A 17,333-nucleotide genomic window follows, 5' to 3' on the forward strand; every position below is an offset into this window, starting at 1 on the left:
GCGTAACTACAGACCCCTCCCCTGCTGTGACATCTACCCCCACCACACAGTTCCCACCTGCCTACCCAGCCCCCTTGCCTGCCTTGCCAGGCTGATTACTGTTTATTGAGTCCACCTCTTCCAGGAAGCCTTCTCTGCTTGCTGTCCCAGCCTGCCACCCCCACCTGTACACGCTTCTGCCGGTGCTCCGGCCCCACCGTGTTTGTCGGCCCTCGACCACAAGTCCTAGGGGTCAGGGCCATATCTCCTGTCCTGCATCCCAGCACCCAGCCTGACACCAGACATGTTTTAGTGGAGTCATCCAAGTGGACCTTGCACCCCGGGCTGTGTGCTGGGGTCTAGGGCAGTGGGAGCTGATGAGGGTCCAGGTGCCCAAGCCAAGGCTGGGAGCCTGTCACGTGGTCAGCTGCAAAGCTGCCGGCGCTGTGTCTCCAGATGGGACCTCATCATTTGGCCACTGTGACGAGTATGATGCATCCTTGAGGTGTTAGTTCCACACAGCCCTCCTGTGTTGCCAGAGAAGCCTCTGGATGTCACAGTCTGGGAACTCTGGTTGGAATACAAATCTTCTTAACAACGGTTGCCAAGTGGAGCTGTAGTGACCAGCTTTAATCATGAACCACCTCGAAAGCACATGTTATGAATGGCTGCACAGGCAGCTGCTGCCGTGTTCTGGAGCCCTGGGAGGTGGCCACCCCAATGCCTGCATGTAGTGTTACTGACTACATCCTGTCCCCACTGTTCTCATGAGTGAGAACTGCTGGGCTAGATGCCACCACCTGTGCAGAAGTGAACACAGACATGATGCAGTCATGGCTCTGTGTGAAGGCCAGGGCCTCCTTGGAGGTGCAGGCATCTCTAGATGCACAGGTGTGCAGGGCTGTAGGCGTGTGGAGCCATGGGCATGTGAAGCTGTGGGTGTGTGGGGCCATGGATGAGCCTTGGGTATACAGGGCCAAGTGAGTGTGCAGGGCTGTGGGATGTGGGATCCTGGCACTCTCACATCCGCCCCCTGGTGGGCCACCATCCTCCAGGGACTGGTGAGTGCAGCTCCTGCCTTAACCACTTATAGGGAGGTCCTAAAACCAAACCAGATTCACTGCCATCAAGTTCATTCCAACTGCTAGCAACACCCATTGGGTTTCCAAAGCTGTAAATCTTTATGGAAGCAGACTGACTCATTTTTCTTCTGTGGAGTGGCTGATAGGGTTGAACACCAACCTTTTAGTTAACAGCCAAATGCCTTAACCACTATACCACCAGAGTTCCTTAGGGAGGTCCCAGTCCCCCTAAATCAGACACTTGGGTGTCCATGCCGCTCATACGTCCCTGTCTCTGGGTCGCAGTCAGACCCAGAGACTGTTACATGTACCCAAGCCCCGGACGGGATTCACAAAAGGTGGAGCCTCCCTGCTTGGGGGTCTGGGCGGCTCGTCTCTGCAGCCACCCCCCCCCCGGCAAGCCGACACAGCCAGAGCTCCCCGCGGCGGCTTGGCATGGCTTACTTGGATTCTGGTGCTGTGGACTGGGCATTGTGATCACCCTCTCCGTGCTTGTTCATTCATACATTGAGCAAGTTTCTGCTGAGGGGTGGGTCTAGGAGGCTCCTTCGTAAGATGGGGGATATAGCCATCACGCAGTGCAGGTGAGCAGGGACAGCCAGAGTAAGTGCCCAGATAACTGCCCAGGTGATGGTCAGCACCATGAAGACAGACGGCCAGGGAAAGGTTTTGAGGGGGCTGGTCACATGGTGGGCAGCTGCGTGAAGCACCCGGGGATAGAAACCCGAGTGCCCCAGGCAGAGGGCACGGCTGTGCAAAGGTCCCGACGCAGGAGCAGGAGGCTGTGCGCCCAAGCAAAGGGGACAAGGGGGAGAGGGAGAGGGGGAGGGCAGCAGTCTGTCGGTACTGAGCCTGGACGTGTTGCTGAGGTGACAGGAGCTGCTGGAGTCGCTAGTGGCTGCCCAGAGCAGGACCTGAGGGCCTGGGAGGCTGGGTGGGACGGTAGGGGTGAGGAGGAGGCTATGGGGGTGTTTGGAGCTGGCAGGGTTTTCTAGAAATGGGGAGAGGAGAGGAGGACAGGGTCTCAGGCCCCATCATGAAGGTATGGAAGCTTGTTTGGTCAGCACTGCTGGTGCCCCCCACACACTGGCTCAGGCGTGCCCTTGGAGTTGGGGATTGCAGGGCCATGTGGCACCCTGAAAAGGGGTCCCTCCGCAGTCCCAACAGGGTCTTGAGTACCTACTGATGGCAGCCCCTTCCCTCTGCAGTCCCTCCAGCCCGAGAAAGAGGCACCCCAGACTGCACTTGGGGAAGGCCCCACAGCTGCCGCACCACTCTCCAAAAGCGGCCAGAAGACGCGGCCACTGGTTCCTGAGATGTGCTTCACCTCGAGTGGTGAGAACACTGAGCCGCTGCCTGCCAACTCCTACATCGGTGATGATGGCACCAGCCTGCTTATCTCCTGCGCCAAGTGCTGCCTGCAGGTCCATGCCAGTGAGTGCAGCCGGTCGGTCCTCCGCAGCGGGGCCCGCAGGAGGGTGCAGGCGAGGGAGAGCAGCAGCCTGCTCCACGCAGGCCCTGGGCTGCTCTTAGGGGTTACAGGACATGGCGCGATCTGGCACAGCTGGGGCAGCCTGTGTGTGTGGCCCCCAAATCCTGACTTTCTCCACCCTTCTGTGATGGAGTTGGGGGCTCCACTCAACTCTGGTTGGGGAAGGTTTGGTTATGGAGGAGAACATCCCAGTGCTCTGGGCCACTTAAAGGTTACAGCAGCCCCCCCCATACTGGAGGGAGGCCAGGGTGCATCCAGGGGACCCTAGTGGGTGAGCTGAGGGCAGGGCCCCTGTGGGAATGGTTGCAGCTTGGAGAGAGCCTACTGTTCCATGGGGCACTTTTTCCATTCCCTTCATCCCTGAAGTATACGCCTGCCTCACTGACCACAGTGAGAAATGGGCCCAGGAAGGACCAGTGACACATTCCACAGCTTTCTGGAAACTCTTGTTGTAATTATGTACCATCTGGTCACTTTTGACTCATAGCGACCCCATGTACAACAGAACGAAACACTGCCCAGTCCCACACCATCCTCACAATTGCTATGTCTAAGTTCATTGTTGCAGCCACTGTGTCAATCCATCTCATTGAGGGTCTTCCCCTTTTTCACTGACCCTCCACTTTACCAAGCATGATGTCCTTCTCCAGGGACTAGTCCCTTGTGACAGCATGACCAAAGTTTTTGTTGTTATGTGCCATTGAGTCAGACCCGGCTCATAGCGAGCCCTCCTTGGGTTTCCGAGATAGTATCACTACGGAAGTAGATTGCCCCATCTTCCTTCCAAGGAGTGGCTGGGGGGTGAACCTCCAGTATTCTGGTTAGCAGTCAAGTGCCCTAGGCCCTACGCTACCAGAGCTTCTCCAAAGTAGGTGAGATGAAATCTGGTCATTCTCTCTTCCAAGGAGCATTCCTGCTGCACTTTTTCTGGGATAGATGTGTTAGTTCTTCTGGCAGTCCATGGTACTTTGAGTATTCTTGCCAGCACCACGACTCAAAAGTGTCAGTTCTTCTTTGGTCTTCCTTAGTCATTAATTTTCCAGCTTTCATATGCACATGAGATGATTAAAAATACCATGGCCTTAGTCTTCAAAGTGACATTTTCGCTCTTCAACACTTGAAGAAGTCTTTTGCAGCAGATTTGCCCAGTGCAATATGACATCTGATTACTTGGCTGCTGCTTCCATGAATGTTGATGGATCCAGTAAAATGAAACCCCTGGCAACTTCAATTTTTTCTCTGTTTAACGTGATACTGTTTATTGGTCCAATTATGAGGGTTTTTGGTTTCTTTATGTTGAGATGTAATCCATACTGCAGGCTGTAGTCTCTGATATTCATCATTAACTGCTTTAAGTCTTCTTCACTTTCTGCAAGGTTGTGTCATCTACATATCGTAGGTTGTTTAATGAGTCTTCCTCCAATCCTGATGCCATGTTCTTCTTCATATAGTCCAGCTTCTTGGATTATTTGCTCAGCCTATAGACTGAATAAGTATGGTGAAAGGATACAACTCTGACCCACACCCTTCTTGATTTTAAACCATGCAGTGTCCCCTTGTTCTCTTCAAACGACCTTCTCCTGGTCTATGTACAGGTTCCTCATGAATACAATTTGTTATGATCCACACAGTCGAATGCCTTTGCATAGTCAATAAAACACAGGTAAACATCTTTCTGATATTCTTTGCTTACACCAGGATCCATCTGACATCAGCAGTGATATCCTTTGTACCACGTCCTCTTCTGAATCCAGCTACATTTCTAGAAGTTCCTTATCCCATATATTGCTACAACCATTTTTGAATTATCTTCAGCAAGATTTTAGTTGTGTGTCCTGTTAATGATATTGTTAGCTAATTTCCACATTCTGTTGGATCACCTTTCTTTGGAATGGGCACACATAAGGATCTCTTCCCGTCAGTTGGCCAGCTAAACTGTTTTCTAAATTTCCTGACCAAAGTGGGTGAGATGAAGTCTGGCCATTCTTGCTTCCAAGGAGCATTCTGGCTGTACTGCTTCCGGGACAGATTTGTTCTTTCTTCTGGCAGTCCATAGTATTTTTAGTATTCTTGGGCAGCACCATGATTCAAATGCAGGAATTCTTTGGTCTTCCTTATTCATTATCGAGCTTTCACATGCATATGAGGTGATTGAAAATACTGTGGCTTGGGTCTGATGCACTTGAGTCCTCAAAGTGACATCACTGCTCCTTGACACTTTAAAGAAACCTTTAGCAGCAGAGTTTCCCAGTGCAATATGACAGCTGATGTCTTGACTGCTGCTTCCAAGTAAACGATAGCCTTGACAACTCCACTGTCTCTCAGATCTTTCTGTGCTAGTTGGCAAAATAAGATGATCTTCCAGGGCCAGATGTCTGTGCCCTGCCTCTGACCAAGGCAGGCTGCTTCTGATAGCTACTCTCCTGGTCAGCTGCCTTCTGGAAGATTCTATGAGCCCTGATCCTCCCCCTGGGCTCAGGAGATGGGAAGAGGAGATTAGATGCCCACTAGGCACCCCAACACCTCTGAAATGTGCAGTGTGGGACTGGAGTTTGGAATTGGCTGAGATGCGATCTAATACTGGTTAGCAGGCATGATTGATTTCTGGTACTGGCAGTCGCCCTCCCCAGACCCTGCAGGCCAGCATTGTCCCAGACAAGAAAATGGATGTCTGCCCTTTTCCCAGGCACAGCCGTGGGGGTGGGGACAGCACATGCGATTAAATCCAAGAGCAGGAAGAGTGCTCAGAGACATTTAATTCTGTGTGCTTCTGGCTAAGGGAGGTGGCCATGGATTCCTGTCCCATCCTCCCCTTTGGTGGCAGCCCACAGGAGTTTTGCCTCCTAGCTGGGAGCCGTCCCTCCTGGGCCTGTGTATGAGGCCTGTTCTCAGGGCAGAAGGGCCGTGCAGGGCCCAGCTCACCCAAGCTGGTGCCACCAGGTGAGAGGAGAGAAGCTGAGTAAGTAGTGAGGGCTTGCTGATTGACCTTGGAATGCCGAAGGTCACAGCCGCCCAGACAGCAAAACGACTGGTTTCACAGTGGGTTTGGCCCCACTCAGCTTGGTACGCATGTCTTTGTTGAGAACTAGTGTTAGTGAGCAGCCCCCCTCATGCTAAGCTTGGCTGGGCACCCATAGGACAGAGCAGGGATCCTCTGTACCAGCCTCCTCCCCTCCCTCCTGTTGCTCAGTGGAGACTGGGCACCCAGGGTGCAGCCACACTTCCTTGGGTGGGGCTGGCCACATTGCAGGACCCCTCGAGACCTAGCTGTGCCTACCTCTGTCAGCAGGGCCCCCCATCTGGTGGAAGGTGCCCCCTTCGAGATGTGACAGAGCCCGCCCCACACCTTCCCCTTCTCAATACTTTCCCCTCATGTCTTAGGGTGGGTTCTCTAGAGAAGCAAAACCAGTGAAGTGTATATATATAAATAGGTATGTAGAGAGAGATTTATCTCAAGGAAACGGCTCATGCAGTTGGGTAGCCTCACAAGCCCCAAAGCTGTGGGTCAGGCAGCTGACTGGCAGCTTTTCCTGACGTAGTTGCAGGGGCTGACAAACCCAAAATCAGCAGGTCAGATGATAGGCTAAGAGAGAACTTTGCAGAACTTCTGTATACATTGGTTACAGACCACATCCCCAAGGAAACTCCCCTGATATTAGATCACAAAATGGAGAGTAATTGCATATACTGGGAATCAGGGCCTAGCCAAGTTGACATGTAACAGTAACAATCACAGTCCACCCCTTGTCAACTTGGCACCTGTACACATCTCCTTAAACTATACATGATCTCTCAATAAAGATAAATTTAAAGTCATACTTAAGCCTAACATGATACAACTAACACATGTACAACCAAAAATGTATTAGCCCTGTTTATATCTTACAAGTCATGGGATAAGGAAGGAAAGAAAACAAAACTCTTTGCTATATATGTGTGTGTGTATATGTATACGTATCCATATGTGTGTGTATATATATATATATATATACACACACACATATACACACACACACACATAGTAAAAAAGGAAGAAATACTCATAACACTTATAGTCTTCATTTCTGCAGCTGGTTACGTGGTTGAAGCTGGTATTTAGAACGACCTTCTTCCACCACCCATTCCATATTCCCTTTGCCCTGAGCAAGCACCTCAGTTAGCTGTGATTCTTTACCTAGTGAGGTGACCCAGACATTCATTCCTGAAGGGTCTGGGCCATTAGCAGTCATATCAGAATTGGCTTGCTGTAGTTGTCTGTTAATCACAGGGCTTGGTAGTACTAAGAAACAACCTAGGAAATTTCCCATATCCCAGACGTACCCTTCTTTACCTCCATTGTGTACTATCAATCTGATTTCCCCTTGGTAGTTGGGGTCATTCAGCCAATACAGTAGCTTACTTCTCTGCCTATTGATTCAGAAGGCACTAGGAGCTCAGAGTGGCTGGGTGGTGGCACTCTTAACTTTCAGTTCAGTGGAATCAGTGTCATGCCTCCTTTTGGAACTAAGACCTCTAGACCCACAGAGTACAGGGTTGCAGGAACAGGAAGCAAAAATTTTACAAGTGGGTCACTAGGGGTGATAGTGAGTGGTACCACTCTCATTTCTACCCCTTGGTCCCTGGACCCATGAATCCTGGCTGTTGGAGAAACAGCACCATATATTGGACAGTGGTTTAGAGCATATACAGCCTCCTGGAGAACATTGCCCCAACCCTGCAAGGTATTGCCACCTAGCTTGCACCATAATTGTGTCTTTAGAAGGCCATTCCATTGTTCTGTCAAACCAGCTGCTTCAGGAGGATGAGGAACATGGTAGGACCAGTGAATTCCATGAGCATCAGCCCATTGTCACACTTCATTTGCTGTGAAGTAAGTCCCTTGATCGAGCCAATACTGTGTGAGATAGCACAATGGTGGATAAGGTCTTCTGTAAGTCTACATATGGTAGTTTTGGCAGAAGCATTGCATGCAAGGAAGGCAAATCTGTAAATGTCTATTCCACTAAGAACAAAACCGTGCCCTTTCCATAATGAAAATGGTCTGGTGTAATCAACCTGCCACCAGCTTGTTGGCTGATTGTCCTGAGGAATATTCTGGGCTGTGTTGGGTCTCTGCTGCTGGCTCATTGAGTACTCAGCAGTGGTTATAGCCAAGTCAGCCTTGATGAGTGGAAGTCTGTGTATAACTTCCATCCCTGTTGCATGGCCACTTTGTTCATGGGCAATGACAGAAGTAGCTGGGGAAAGAGAATGACTGGTTTCCATAGAACACATCATCCTCTCTGCTTGATTGTTAAAATCCTCCTCTGCCAAGGTTACTCTTTGGTGAGCATTCACATGGGACACTTCTTTGGCCCTTCCAGAGAGGTCTGTCCACATACCTCTTCCCCATACCTCCTTGTCACCAATTTCCCATTCATGTTCCTTCCATCCAGCCAAACCATTGGCCACAGCCCATGAACCAGTAGTACACAGTTGCACATCTGGCCATTTCTCCTCCTAAGCAAGTGAGCAACAAAGTATACTCCTCAAAGTTCTGCCCACTGGGAGGATTTCCCTTCACCACTGTCCTTCAGAGAGGTCCCAGAAAGGGGCTGCAGTGCTGCTGCTGTCCATTTCAAGTGGTGCCTGCATATCATGAAGGACTATCTATAATCCAGCCACAAGTTGTCTCTTCTTCAGTCAGCTGATCATAAGGAACTCCCCATGAGGCCATAGGTGAAGATTAGGAGAAGGTAGGTAGTGTGACTGGAGTGGAGAGCATAGGTATTTGGGTCACTTCCTCATTCAGCTTACTTGTGCCTCCAGGCCCAGCTAGAACCCAATCTCTTACATACTATTTCCATTTAATGAGGGAGTTCTGCTGTGCAATCTGACTTAATCACTTTGTGAGACAGATAGCACCCAGTTCATGATGGGCAGCTCAGGCTGCACGATGACTTGGTGACCTAGGTTAGGCATTCAGTCTCTACTAAGGCCCAGTAACAACCTGAAAGCTGTTTCTCAAAAGGAGAGCAGTTATCTGCAGAGGATGGCAGGGCTTTGATCCAAAATCCCAAGGGTCTGTACTGTGAGTCACTAATAGGGGCCTGCCAAAGACTCCAAACAGCATCTCTGTCTGCCACTGCCACTTCAAGAACCATTGGATCAGCTGGATCATGTGCCCCAAGTGGAACAGGGGCTTGCATGGCAGGCTGAACCTTCTGCAGAGCCTTCATGTATTCCGGGCCCCACTCAAACTAGCAGCTTTTTGGATCACTTGATAAATAGGAAAGAATAGCACACCCAAGTAAGGGATATATTGCCTGCAAAATCCAAAGAGGCCCACCAGGCATTGTGCTTCCTCTTAGTTGTAGGAGGGGTCAGCTGCAACACTTACCCTTCACTTTAGAAGGAATATTTCAACATGCCACACACCACTGGACTACTGGAAATTTCACTGAGGTGGAAGGCACCTGAATTTTTGTCAGGTTAATTTCCTGGTACACAAATGCCTTGCCAGTAAATCTGGAGTCAATTAATACTTCTTTCTTACTAAGTTCAATCAGTTTAACGTCATCAGTGTAATAGACCAGTATCTAGTCTTGTGGAAGGCAAAGGTTTAGCAAGGGTCCCTGAAGACTAAATTATGACATAAGATTAGAGAGTTGATATACCCTTGAGGTAGGACAGTGAAGGTGTTTTACTGGCCTTGCCTGCTGAAGGCAAACTATTGCTGTTGGTCCTTTGCAGTAGATCTGGAGAAAAAGGCACTGGCCAGATCAATAGCTGCATATCAGGTACCAGGAAACGTATTAATTTGTGCCAACAGTGAAACTACATCAGGAACAGCAGCTGCAATTGGAGTCACCACCTGGTTAAGTTTATGATAATCCAGTGTCATTCTCCAAGATCCATCTGTTTTTTCACAGGCCAAGTAGGCGAGTTAAATGAGGATGTAGTAGGAATTGCCTCCCCTGCATCCTTCAAGTCCTTGATGGTAGCAGTAATCTCAGCAATCCCTCCAGGGATGTGGTATTGCTTTTGGTTTTCTGTTTTCCTAGGTAGGGGCAGTTCTAATGGCTCCCACTTGGCTTTTCCTACCATAATAGCCCCTACTCCACATGTTAGGGATCCAGTGTGTGGGTTCTGCCGGTTGCTGAGGATGTCTATTCCAATAGTGCATTCTGGAACTGGGGAAATCACTACAGGATGGGTTTGGGGACCCACTGGACCAACTGTGAGATGGACCTGAGCTAAGACTTCGTTAATAACCTGACCTCCATAAACCCCTACTCTGACTGGCAGGCCACAATGACGTTTTGGGTCTCCTGGAATTAGTGTCAGTTCAGAGCTAGGGTCCAGTAATCGCTGAAAAATCTAATTATTTTCTTTTCCCTAGTGAATAATCACTCTTGTAAAAGGCCACAGATTCCTTTTGGGAAGACTGGGAGAAAGATGAGCAGTATAAATTTTTGGCAGTATAGTGGTGTCTTTCCTCAAGGGGACCTGGCCTTTGCTTCATTAAAGGGATTGTGGGTCTGTAAACTGGCTCAAGTCCAGAATTGATTAGGAGCCATGACTCTCTGTTCTGGTGATTTGACCTGACTTAGAATTATCTCGCTTACACAGATCAAGTAAATGTTTAGTAGATTTCCCATCTATTTCACTCCTAGGGACACCATGCCTAAGTAGCCAATGCCGTAAGTCCATACCAGTCAGACTATATGGATTACTGCTTCGATTCTGCTGTCCATTTTGGTAACCGTGCCCACCTTATCTTTGCTGATTAAGTGCTGCCACTTGGCCCTACCACCCCATTGTCCGGTCGAGCCCATTGCAATTAGGTGTGTTACATCAGTCCCACTGTCCAGTGTGGCTCACATAAAATAGTGGTCACAGCAGTCTCAAGATGCTGGGGCTCCCTTCACAAATTGGTTCCTCACCGTTGGGCAAGAAGTATGTCCAAGTGTGGGTCTGTGAGTCCAACCTAATAGATCTACCCTAACATGCCAGTTTCCCTAAGCCTTTGGCACTCTCCCAGGCAGGTCCAGCATTTCAACTTGTTTTTGTGTAGCCCACCACTTAATCCATGTTTCAGTGAACCACCCAGATCAACTATTATATCCTTTCTAATCTCTTGTGTTGAAACACTGAATGAAGAATCTGTGCTTAGTGGGCCCGTATCAATAAACTCAAACGGATCCAACTTTATGTTCTTTGCACCATTATCCCACACCCTTAATAACCATTGCCTCACATACTCCCCAGGTTTCTATTAGAAAAGTCAAACAGTTCTTTTAGAGTATAGCTTACCTCTTCCTGGATCACACTTTGTACTTCATCTCCTGCGGTTCTCTGGAATTTAAGTCTAGTTGTAGGTCTAGAAGCAAAAGTGAGTGGTAGGTCTGGGTCCTGGGGACATTCAGCCACGTCTTGAGGCATCTGCCTCAGGCTGTACCCCAGGCACCATACCCCAGCACCGTGCCAGGTGATATCTCAGACAGACTTTTTGTGCACAGCTGGGTAAATCTCATCAGATGGGGTGGAAAACGTAATGGATTTACTGGGGAGGACAGCTTAGCAAAGATAGAGTGATCTCTTCAGATGGGAGGGGGTGCCATCAGTAGGAGTTATTCAACAGAATTTAGTTGCTTGATATCCCCAGCTTTCTGATTATCTGCCCATACATCCCCATGGCAAGTTTCAGGCTCCCATTTCTCCCCTCACTTTAACTTCAGGTACAATTTGAGGCTGCAAATTCAATTGGCATTGTAACTTCAGCCACCCTTACAATAGGACTCTGTGTTTGGTTTTCAGCAGTGTTAGCTCTGTTACTACCAGAAATAAGGCTTTCTTTCAGGGCACAAGTGGCAACTTTCAGGTTTCGTATGTGGGGCTGCAGCTTTGAACTCATCCCTTTCTTTCACTACTTTGTCTAATGAAAGTAGAACCAACCAACTAGCTTCTTTATACTTCTCACACTGACAGAATTGTGGAAGAGTGTCCAATATGCAGTCACCCAGAGCCTTGTCTCTCACAAGTCCAGTGGTGGTGATACTTCATGTGTCTGTTGCCACTTTGCACCATGGATTAGCAGCACCCTCCTTACTACTGAGGGCAGAGTCATCAGTGGCTTTAAGACTAGGCAGACTTGAGAACCAGTTCAGAAAACACTCTTTAACAATTTTGTTCTTCTAGAACCATTCTCAGTATCAAATGTCTTAGGCCAGTCTCTTTAGAGAAACAAAACTAGAGAAGTGTGTATATAAATACATAGAGAGAGATTTGTTTCAAGGAAATGGTTTGTGCAGTTGTGGAGGCTGGCAAGTCCCAGATCTGTAGGTCAGGCGTCAGACTGGAGGCTTCTCTTCATTCATGGGGTTGCAGGGGCTGACAAACCCTAAATCAGCAGGTCATGGCAGGCTGCTGACTCAGGCTGAGGGATCTGGTGAATCCCAACATCAGCAGGTCAGATGGCAGGCTTTTGGCTCCTGTCCCAAGAACCAGAGGTCAGAAGATGACGAGTCAGATGCAGGATTGTTTTGGTTCTCCAGGGCTGTAAGGACACAAATGGCATGAATAACACAAGTGGTGGCTTTAACTAAAGGATTTGTATTCTTCCAGTTTAGGAAGCTGGAAGTCTGATTTCAAAATGCCAGCTCTAGGGGCTGGGTGAAGGCCCCTCGACCTTGGGCTTCAGCTCTGCCTCTTGTTCTCAGTCCACTGGAGCTGGAGGCTTCTCTTTACTCAGGCAGCTGCTGGCTGCTGAGGCTGACAAGGCTAAGGGTGACAAATAAAATGGCACAGTCCCAAGATTATCAAACAACATGGCAGGCCACTAGTTCAAGTCCAGAAATAGTCCCAAGATCGGCAGTCAACATGGCAGGCCACTGAAATGAAGACTCAGCCAAATGCTGGATCCAGATGTGCCAAAAAGCTCAAGACCTTTCTCACAGTGTCTTCATGTACTGGTAGCAGACCACGTCCCAAAGGCAGGTACTCAGCTGCTCATAGTAGATTCCACCATGGAGTTGATTACCAGTCTCATCATGGGGAATACTACATCCAGCTACCTACCCACTCAAAACCAAGTTGACGCACAAACTTAACCACCACAGGATGGAGACAGAGAAAGAGCTTTGCCAGAACATCTCTGTGTGTGTGTGTGTGTGTGTGTGTGTGTATTGGGTGCAGGCCACACCCCCAAAGGATCTCCCCTTACTTCAGATCACAGAATGGAGAATAATTCCATGATCTTAAGAATCATGGTCTGGCCAAGCTGACACAACATTGATCATCACACCCTTTTCCTTAACCCAGGGTCACACTTCTCAGAAGACCACCTTCATGACCAAGAGCCTCTGGCCTGGGTCCAGTTATGCTCTCAGGAGTCCAGTTCTGCAGTGCCCTCTGGCCCCAGGTGCACTAGGCCCACGTTCTAGAGTCAGACCACTGCCTCTCAGATCCTGCTGGGATATGTGTGTCTGGAACTTGGGCCCAAGGTGCCACCCAGGCTGAGCGAGTAACCAGCAGGGGCCCTTCCACACCCTCCCATGTCCTCCAAATAATCTGTTGGTGACCCACGCTCCAGCCCACCCTCGCTGCTGTGCATGGCAACCTGGAGTGAGGGGAGGGTGGTGAGAGCAGTCACTCTTGATGCTCAGTAGATTGAGAAAGCCATTAGCACTGCACACGGCCTGTGTAGGCCCCATGTCTCAGCACCCCCCCCCATCTTTCAGGTTGCTATGGCATCCGCCCCGAACTGGTCAATGAAGGTTGGACGTGTTCCCGGTGCACGGCCCACGCCTGGACTGCGGTAACTCGTGCCCCATGGTGGGGAGGAGGGGGGTTCTGGAGAGTCCAACCCCTCAGGGGGACCTGGGGCCATTGTGCATGGGGCAAGGTCTCTGCCTGGCTGCCTCACCCTGGCACCTGGTCCTGCAGGAGTGCTGCCTGTGTAACCTCCGGGGCGGGGCGCTGCAGATGACGACCGACAGGAGGTGAGTGAGCTGCCGGGGAGCTTGCCCCTTCCCGACTCCGCTCTTACCAGGGCTGTGGCCGTGGGCCAGTGTCCTGAGCTCTGAGTCTCCCTGTCCCCGCATGGTGGTGAGAAGCAGGGGATAGTGTGAGAGTCGGCAGTTGTCACCTGTCACTTCTGTGCAGCTGCCCTCAGTTCAGTGGGGTGGCCAGAGACAAGGGGAGACCCTGACTGCCTGGACCACGAGTCAGTCCCTTAAGCACAGACCTCACTGTTGAATGTGACAGCAGGGGCATGCACATCATCCCCTTTAGGCTGCCCAAGTGTCCCACCCTCGACCCTGCCCCTGGCCTGGCCACTGGCTGTGCTGAGGTGATGGACCCTCAGGTGTCCCAAGGATCGGGCATACCTGCAACTACCGCCCCCTGCCCCCATCCTCCAGGTGGATCCACATAATTTGTGCCATTGCGGTCCCCGAGGCCCGGTTTCTGAACGTAATGGAACGCCACCCTGTGGACATCAGCGCCATCCCCGAGCAGCGGTGGAAGCTGGTGAGTCACCACGGCCTGTGCTGACCGGCCCACACACTCTCCTCCGGTGCCATCTGCGACGTGCCATGACATTCTGGGATGTTCTGTGAGCTTAGGCCAGGGCCTGCAGTGAGCAGTGGGGGTAGACTTGCCTGCCTGCCTGGGGCCAGGCAGGTATCCTGGGCTTCTCCATCCTGGGCTACGACACCAAGACCCGCTCCAGACCTGGAGCTTCTACGTGGACCGACGGCTGCGGCGAGGAGGCAGGCGCGGTGGGTGTCAGTTCTGGCAAGTGTTGATTTTGGTGCAGCCAGAAGGTACAAAGGTGCCTGTGGGAGCCAGCTCCCACCAAGGCGGCAGGTCTCCTGGTCCCCCACCCCTCCTGAGGTGCCCTCTGTACTCTTGAGCAGTGGGTGCTGGTCCCGCCTTTTTGGCATGAAGGGAAGTGGCTGCGTGCTCTGCTCTGCCCCTCTTTTGTTCTGATGCTGCACCGTGGAGCTTGAGATGTGGCAGCATGTGGCCAGTGCAGCCGCGTGGGTGGACTCGTGTCATGGGCCTGCCTCTCAGGGTGTATGAGGCCCCCTGTTAAAGAGGAGCATGGTATCCAGCCCCCTTCTGGGGGTGCCCTGTGGTGTCAGTGGCAGGATCTCAGAGCCCATGAGCACTGGCTGAGCTTGGTGCTGGCCCAGAGTCCTCAGCCTCCCTGCCTCAGTCTCCCTGTCTGTGCAGTGAGGTGGCAGCACTCCCTGTCTTGCTGGTCGTAGTGAGCACTCACTGTATCGTCTGAGTGTTCACGGTGGCCCTGGGGCTGCTTGTCACTGCAGCCTCTTTGCCAGGGCTCCAGCTGCCTGTCCCAACAACACTGCGTTTGATCCGCATAGCGTGTTGGGGATGCCAGGACATGGCTCACTCAGTGGGCAAGGTGCTGGGCTCACGGGCAGCAGCTCCCCTGGCCCAGGCTTGGCGGCCTCTCCCTCTAGTCCCCATCACCTAAGGCCTCCCCACACCTGCCTGCAGTTACACTCAGCTGCTCCTGAAACTGACCCCCACCAGGTGGGGATGTGGCCTGCGTGTGTGGGGGGGGAGGCGTTGCTCAGAGCTTGTATGCAGGCAGGTTGCTTTGTTACGGACATTAGCCCAGGATGATGACAGGGGACGAAGGCAGGTCCTCCCTGGCTTCTGGGCTGTATCGCATCACTCTGGGCTTGAGTCCTCAGCCAGGGCCATTGGTGGCGAAGGGCAGCACCAGACCTGGGTGGGAAGTACGATGGGGCAGGGGCTGCCCCCACCAGAGAAGCCGTGTCCCCAGACCCAGGAATGGGGATAGGGTGCTGTGCTCAAAGCCCAGGTGCCGGGCTGCCTGTGGTGAGCTCGAGCGCCAGGCTCAGAAGCCCATGTGCAGGGGCGGTTTGCCCAGCGTGGTGAGGTGATGGGGTTGAGGTTGCCACCTACAGGTGAGCCCCCTGGGTGGCTCAGCCCTGACGCAGTGTAAAAGGCGCCATTACTCAGGTGGAGTAATGATGTGGCACCGCGATAAGTCCTCCCCCCACACTTTATGGATCATCTGACAGCCGCGCCGCGCAGCCTCTTCGTTACCGGTGCTTGTAACGATGAATTAAAAATCCTTTTACACGAGGCCCACTTGTACTGCTTAATGGAGCCGCACGAAGAAGCAGGCAATTAACTCCTGCCTGCCCGGCGCCTACACTGCCCATGGCTTCAGGGCCACAGCCTAGGATGGCCACTGCTGTCACCCGCCCAGCCACCTGGGCGCAAGGGTGTCCCAGTGGTCAGATATGAACTGAGTTGGCGGCATATGGGATCGTCCACTGCATTGGGCCGAGTGGTTCCTGGCAGTGGTCGGGAACGTGCTGGAAGCTTCCTGGAAGAGCAGTGAGACCAGGGCAGGGCTAGAGTCACCTCAGGTGACTGGCTCCGTGGGCCAGAAAGAGACACAGCCAGGGTTGACCAGTCCTCTAAGCACATGTCAGGCCCCAGAGAGAGGAACAGTTCCCTGCCCCCTTTGGACATCGAGCAGCATTTGCCAATTGGGTTGGCGGCAGCCTGGTGCGCAGGCCTCGGGCAGCACAGACATGCTGACATGTGATGACTCTGCAGTCAAAGCCGGCAGAGGCCTCAGCTTCTTCCCAGACCTCACTGTCCAGATGCCTCCACCCTCCAGCTTCCAGTGACTCAGGCACCCTGAAGGAGATGGAGGCTAGACCCCGGAGACTTGTCGGACCCACCCCCTGAGGGCCAACAGAAGGGCCCAGTGCACATGGGCCAGGCAGGCCCTGGAGCTCCGGGGCAGACGCCGCCCAGCAGCCCCACTGAGCAGCGTGTTCAGACCTTCAGTCCAGGACGTAAGAACGTGACTCAACTCCCCTGGGTAGCAGTCCCCGTGGCCATGGTGTGTGCCACAGGGACCCACCTCTTGGCAGAGGCAGCTGGAAGTGGCTGTGGTAGGGCCTGCGCTGCCCTCCGTGCTGGGCCCTGCCTCCTAATAGACTACTCTGGGGGGCCTGGCACACTCTTCGTGATGTGGGCGCCCAGGGTGGTGAGTTGCTAGCCACAGAGGTGGTCATGGTCCATCTTGCTCCTGATCGTCTCTCCTGGGCATCAGGTTTCTCCTGGACTTGCTGCCACCCACAATTCCCGTGCATTTCCAGAAGTCTCCTTCCCTTGCACATCTGAGTGGGTCCTTCCCACCCTCCCACAGCCCTGCCTGTCCTGTCCCTACTGCCACCGCCTCGTCTCAAGCACCTGTTGGCCTTGGAGGGAGGCGTCCACTCACTCATGTCTGGCCTCTGTCCCTGGTGTCGCCAGGCACACTCGGAGTGCCGGTGGTGAGGGTTAATGCTGCCTCTGCTCAGTGGCGCCGGGCGTGTCGTACATCAGTGCGATCCCCACCAGCAAGAGAATTAGGTATTGACAGTTTAATAATGAGCTCGCACTGCCTTCGATCGGCCTCCGGCACTGTGTTCCTGCAGCGCCCTTTGCTGTGGTGCTTATCTGGCTTTTGAACACGGTTTATGGAGCGATAACGGCCCTGCTTATTAAATGCTCAGGATGATGGGCAGCAAGGCCCAGGGGCCTGGCGGCTGTGAGCCAGCTGTGGGGAAGGGGGGCGGCTGTGCAGTAAGGCTGCCACCGGCAGCCTCCTTGGGCCCCTGCCCTGCATGTGGGTGCTGACGCCAGGCCAGGGCAGGGAGCCCAGGAAGGTGTCTCACCTGCTTGGAGGAGGCTGCTCTTGAGTGCCTTATTTATGTACTTATTTGAGTGAAAATTGA

General features: G+C 52.2%; 1 protein-coding gene across 1 annotated transcript in view; it reads left to right on the forward strand.

Moving 5' to 3' along the window:
* The window catches only part of KDM4B (lysine demethylase 4B), a 141,858-nt gene that overhangs the window by 116,810 nt on the left and 7,715 nt on the right, over positions 1-17,333 (forward strand). The window contains exons 14-17 of the mRNA XM_042782345.1: positions 2,270-2,495; positions 13,275-13,351; positions 13,480-13,535; positions 13,956-14,064. Of these exons, the coding sequence (XP_042638279.1) occupies positions 2,270-2,495; positions 13,275-13,351; positions 13,480-13,535; positions 13,956-14,064 (468 nt within the window). The remainder of the gene's footprint in view (positions 1-2,269; positions 2,496-13,274; positions 13,352-13,479; positions 13,536-13,955; positions 14,065-17,333) is intronic.

Source organism: Orycteropus afer, unplaced genomic scaffold, assembly GCF_000298275.1.
Source record: "Orycteropus afer afer isolate SDZICR_OR568_19922 unplaced genomic scaffold, OryAfe1.0 scaffold00291, whole genome shotgun sequence".
Taxonomy (NCBI): domain Eukaryota; kingdom Metazoa; phylum Chordata; class Mammalia; order Tubulidentata; family Orycteropodidae; genus Orycteropus; species Orycteropus afer.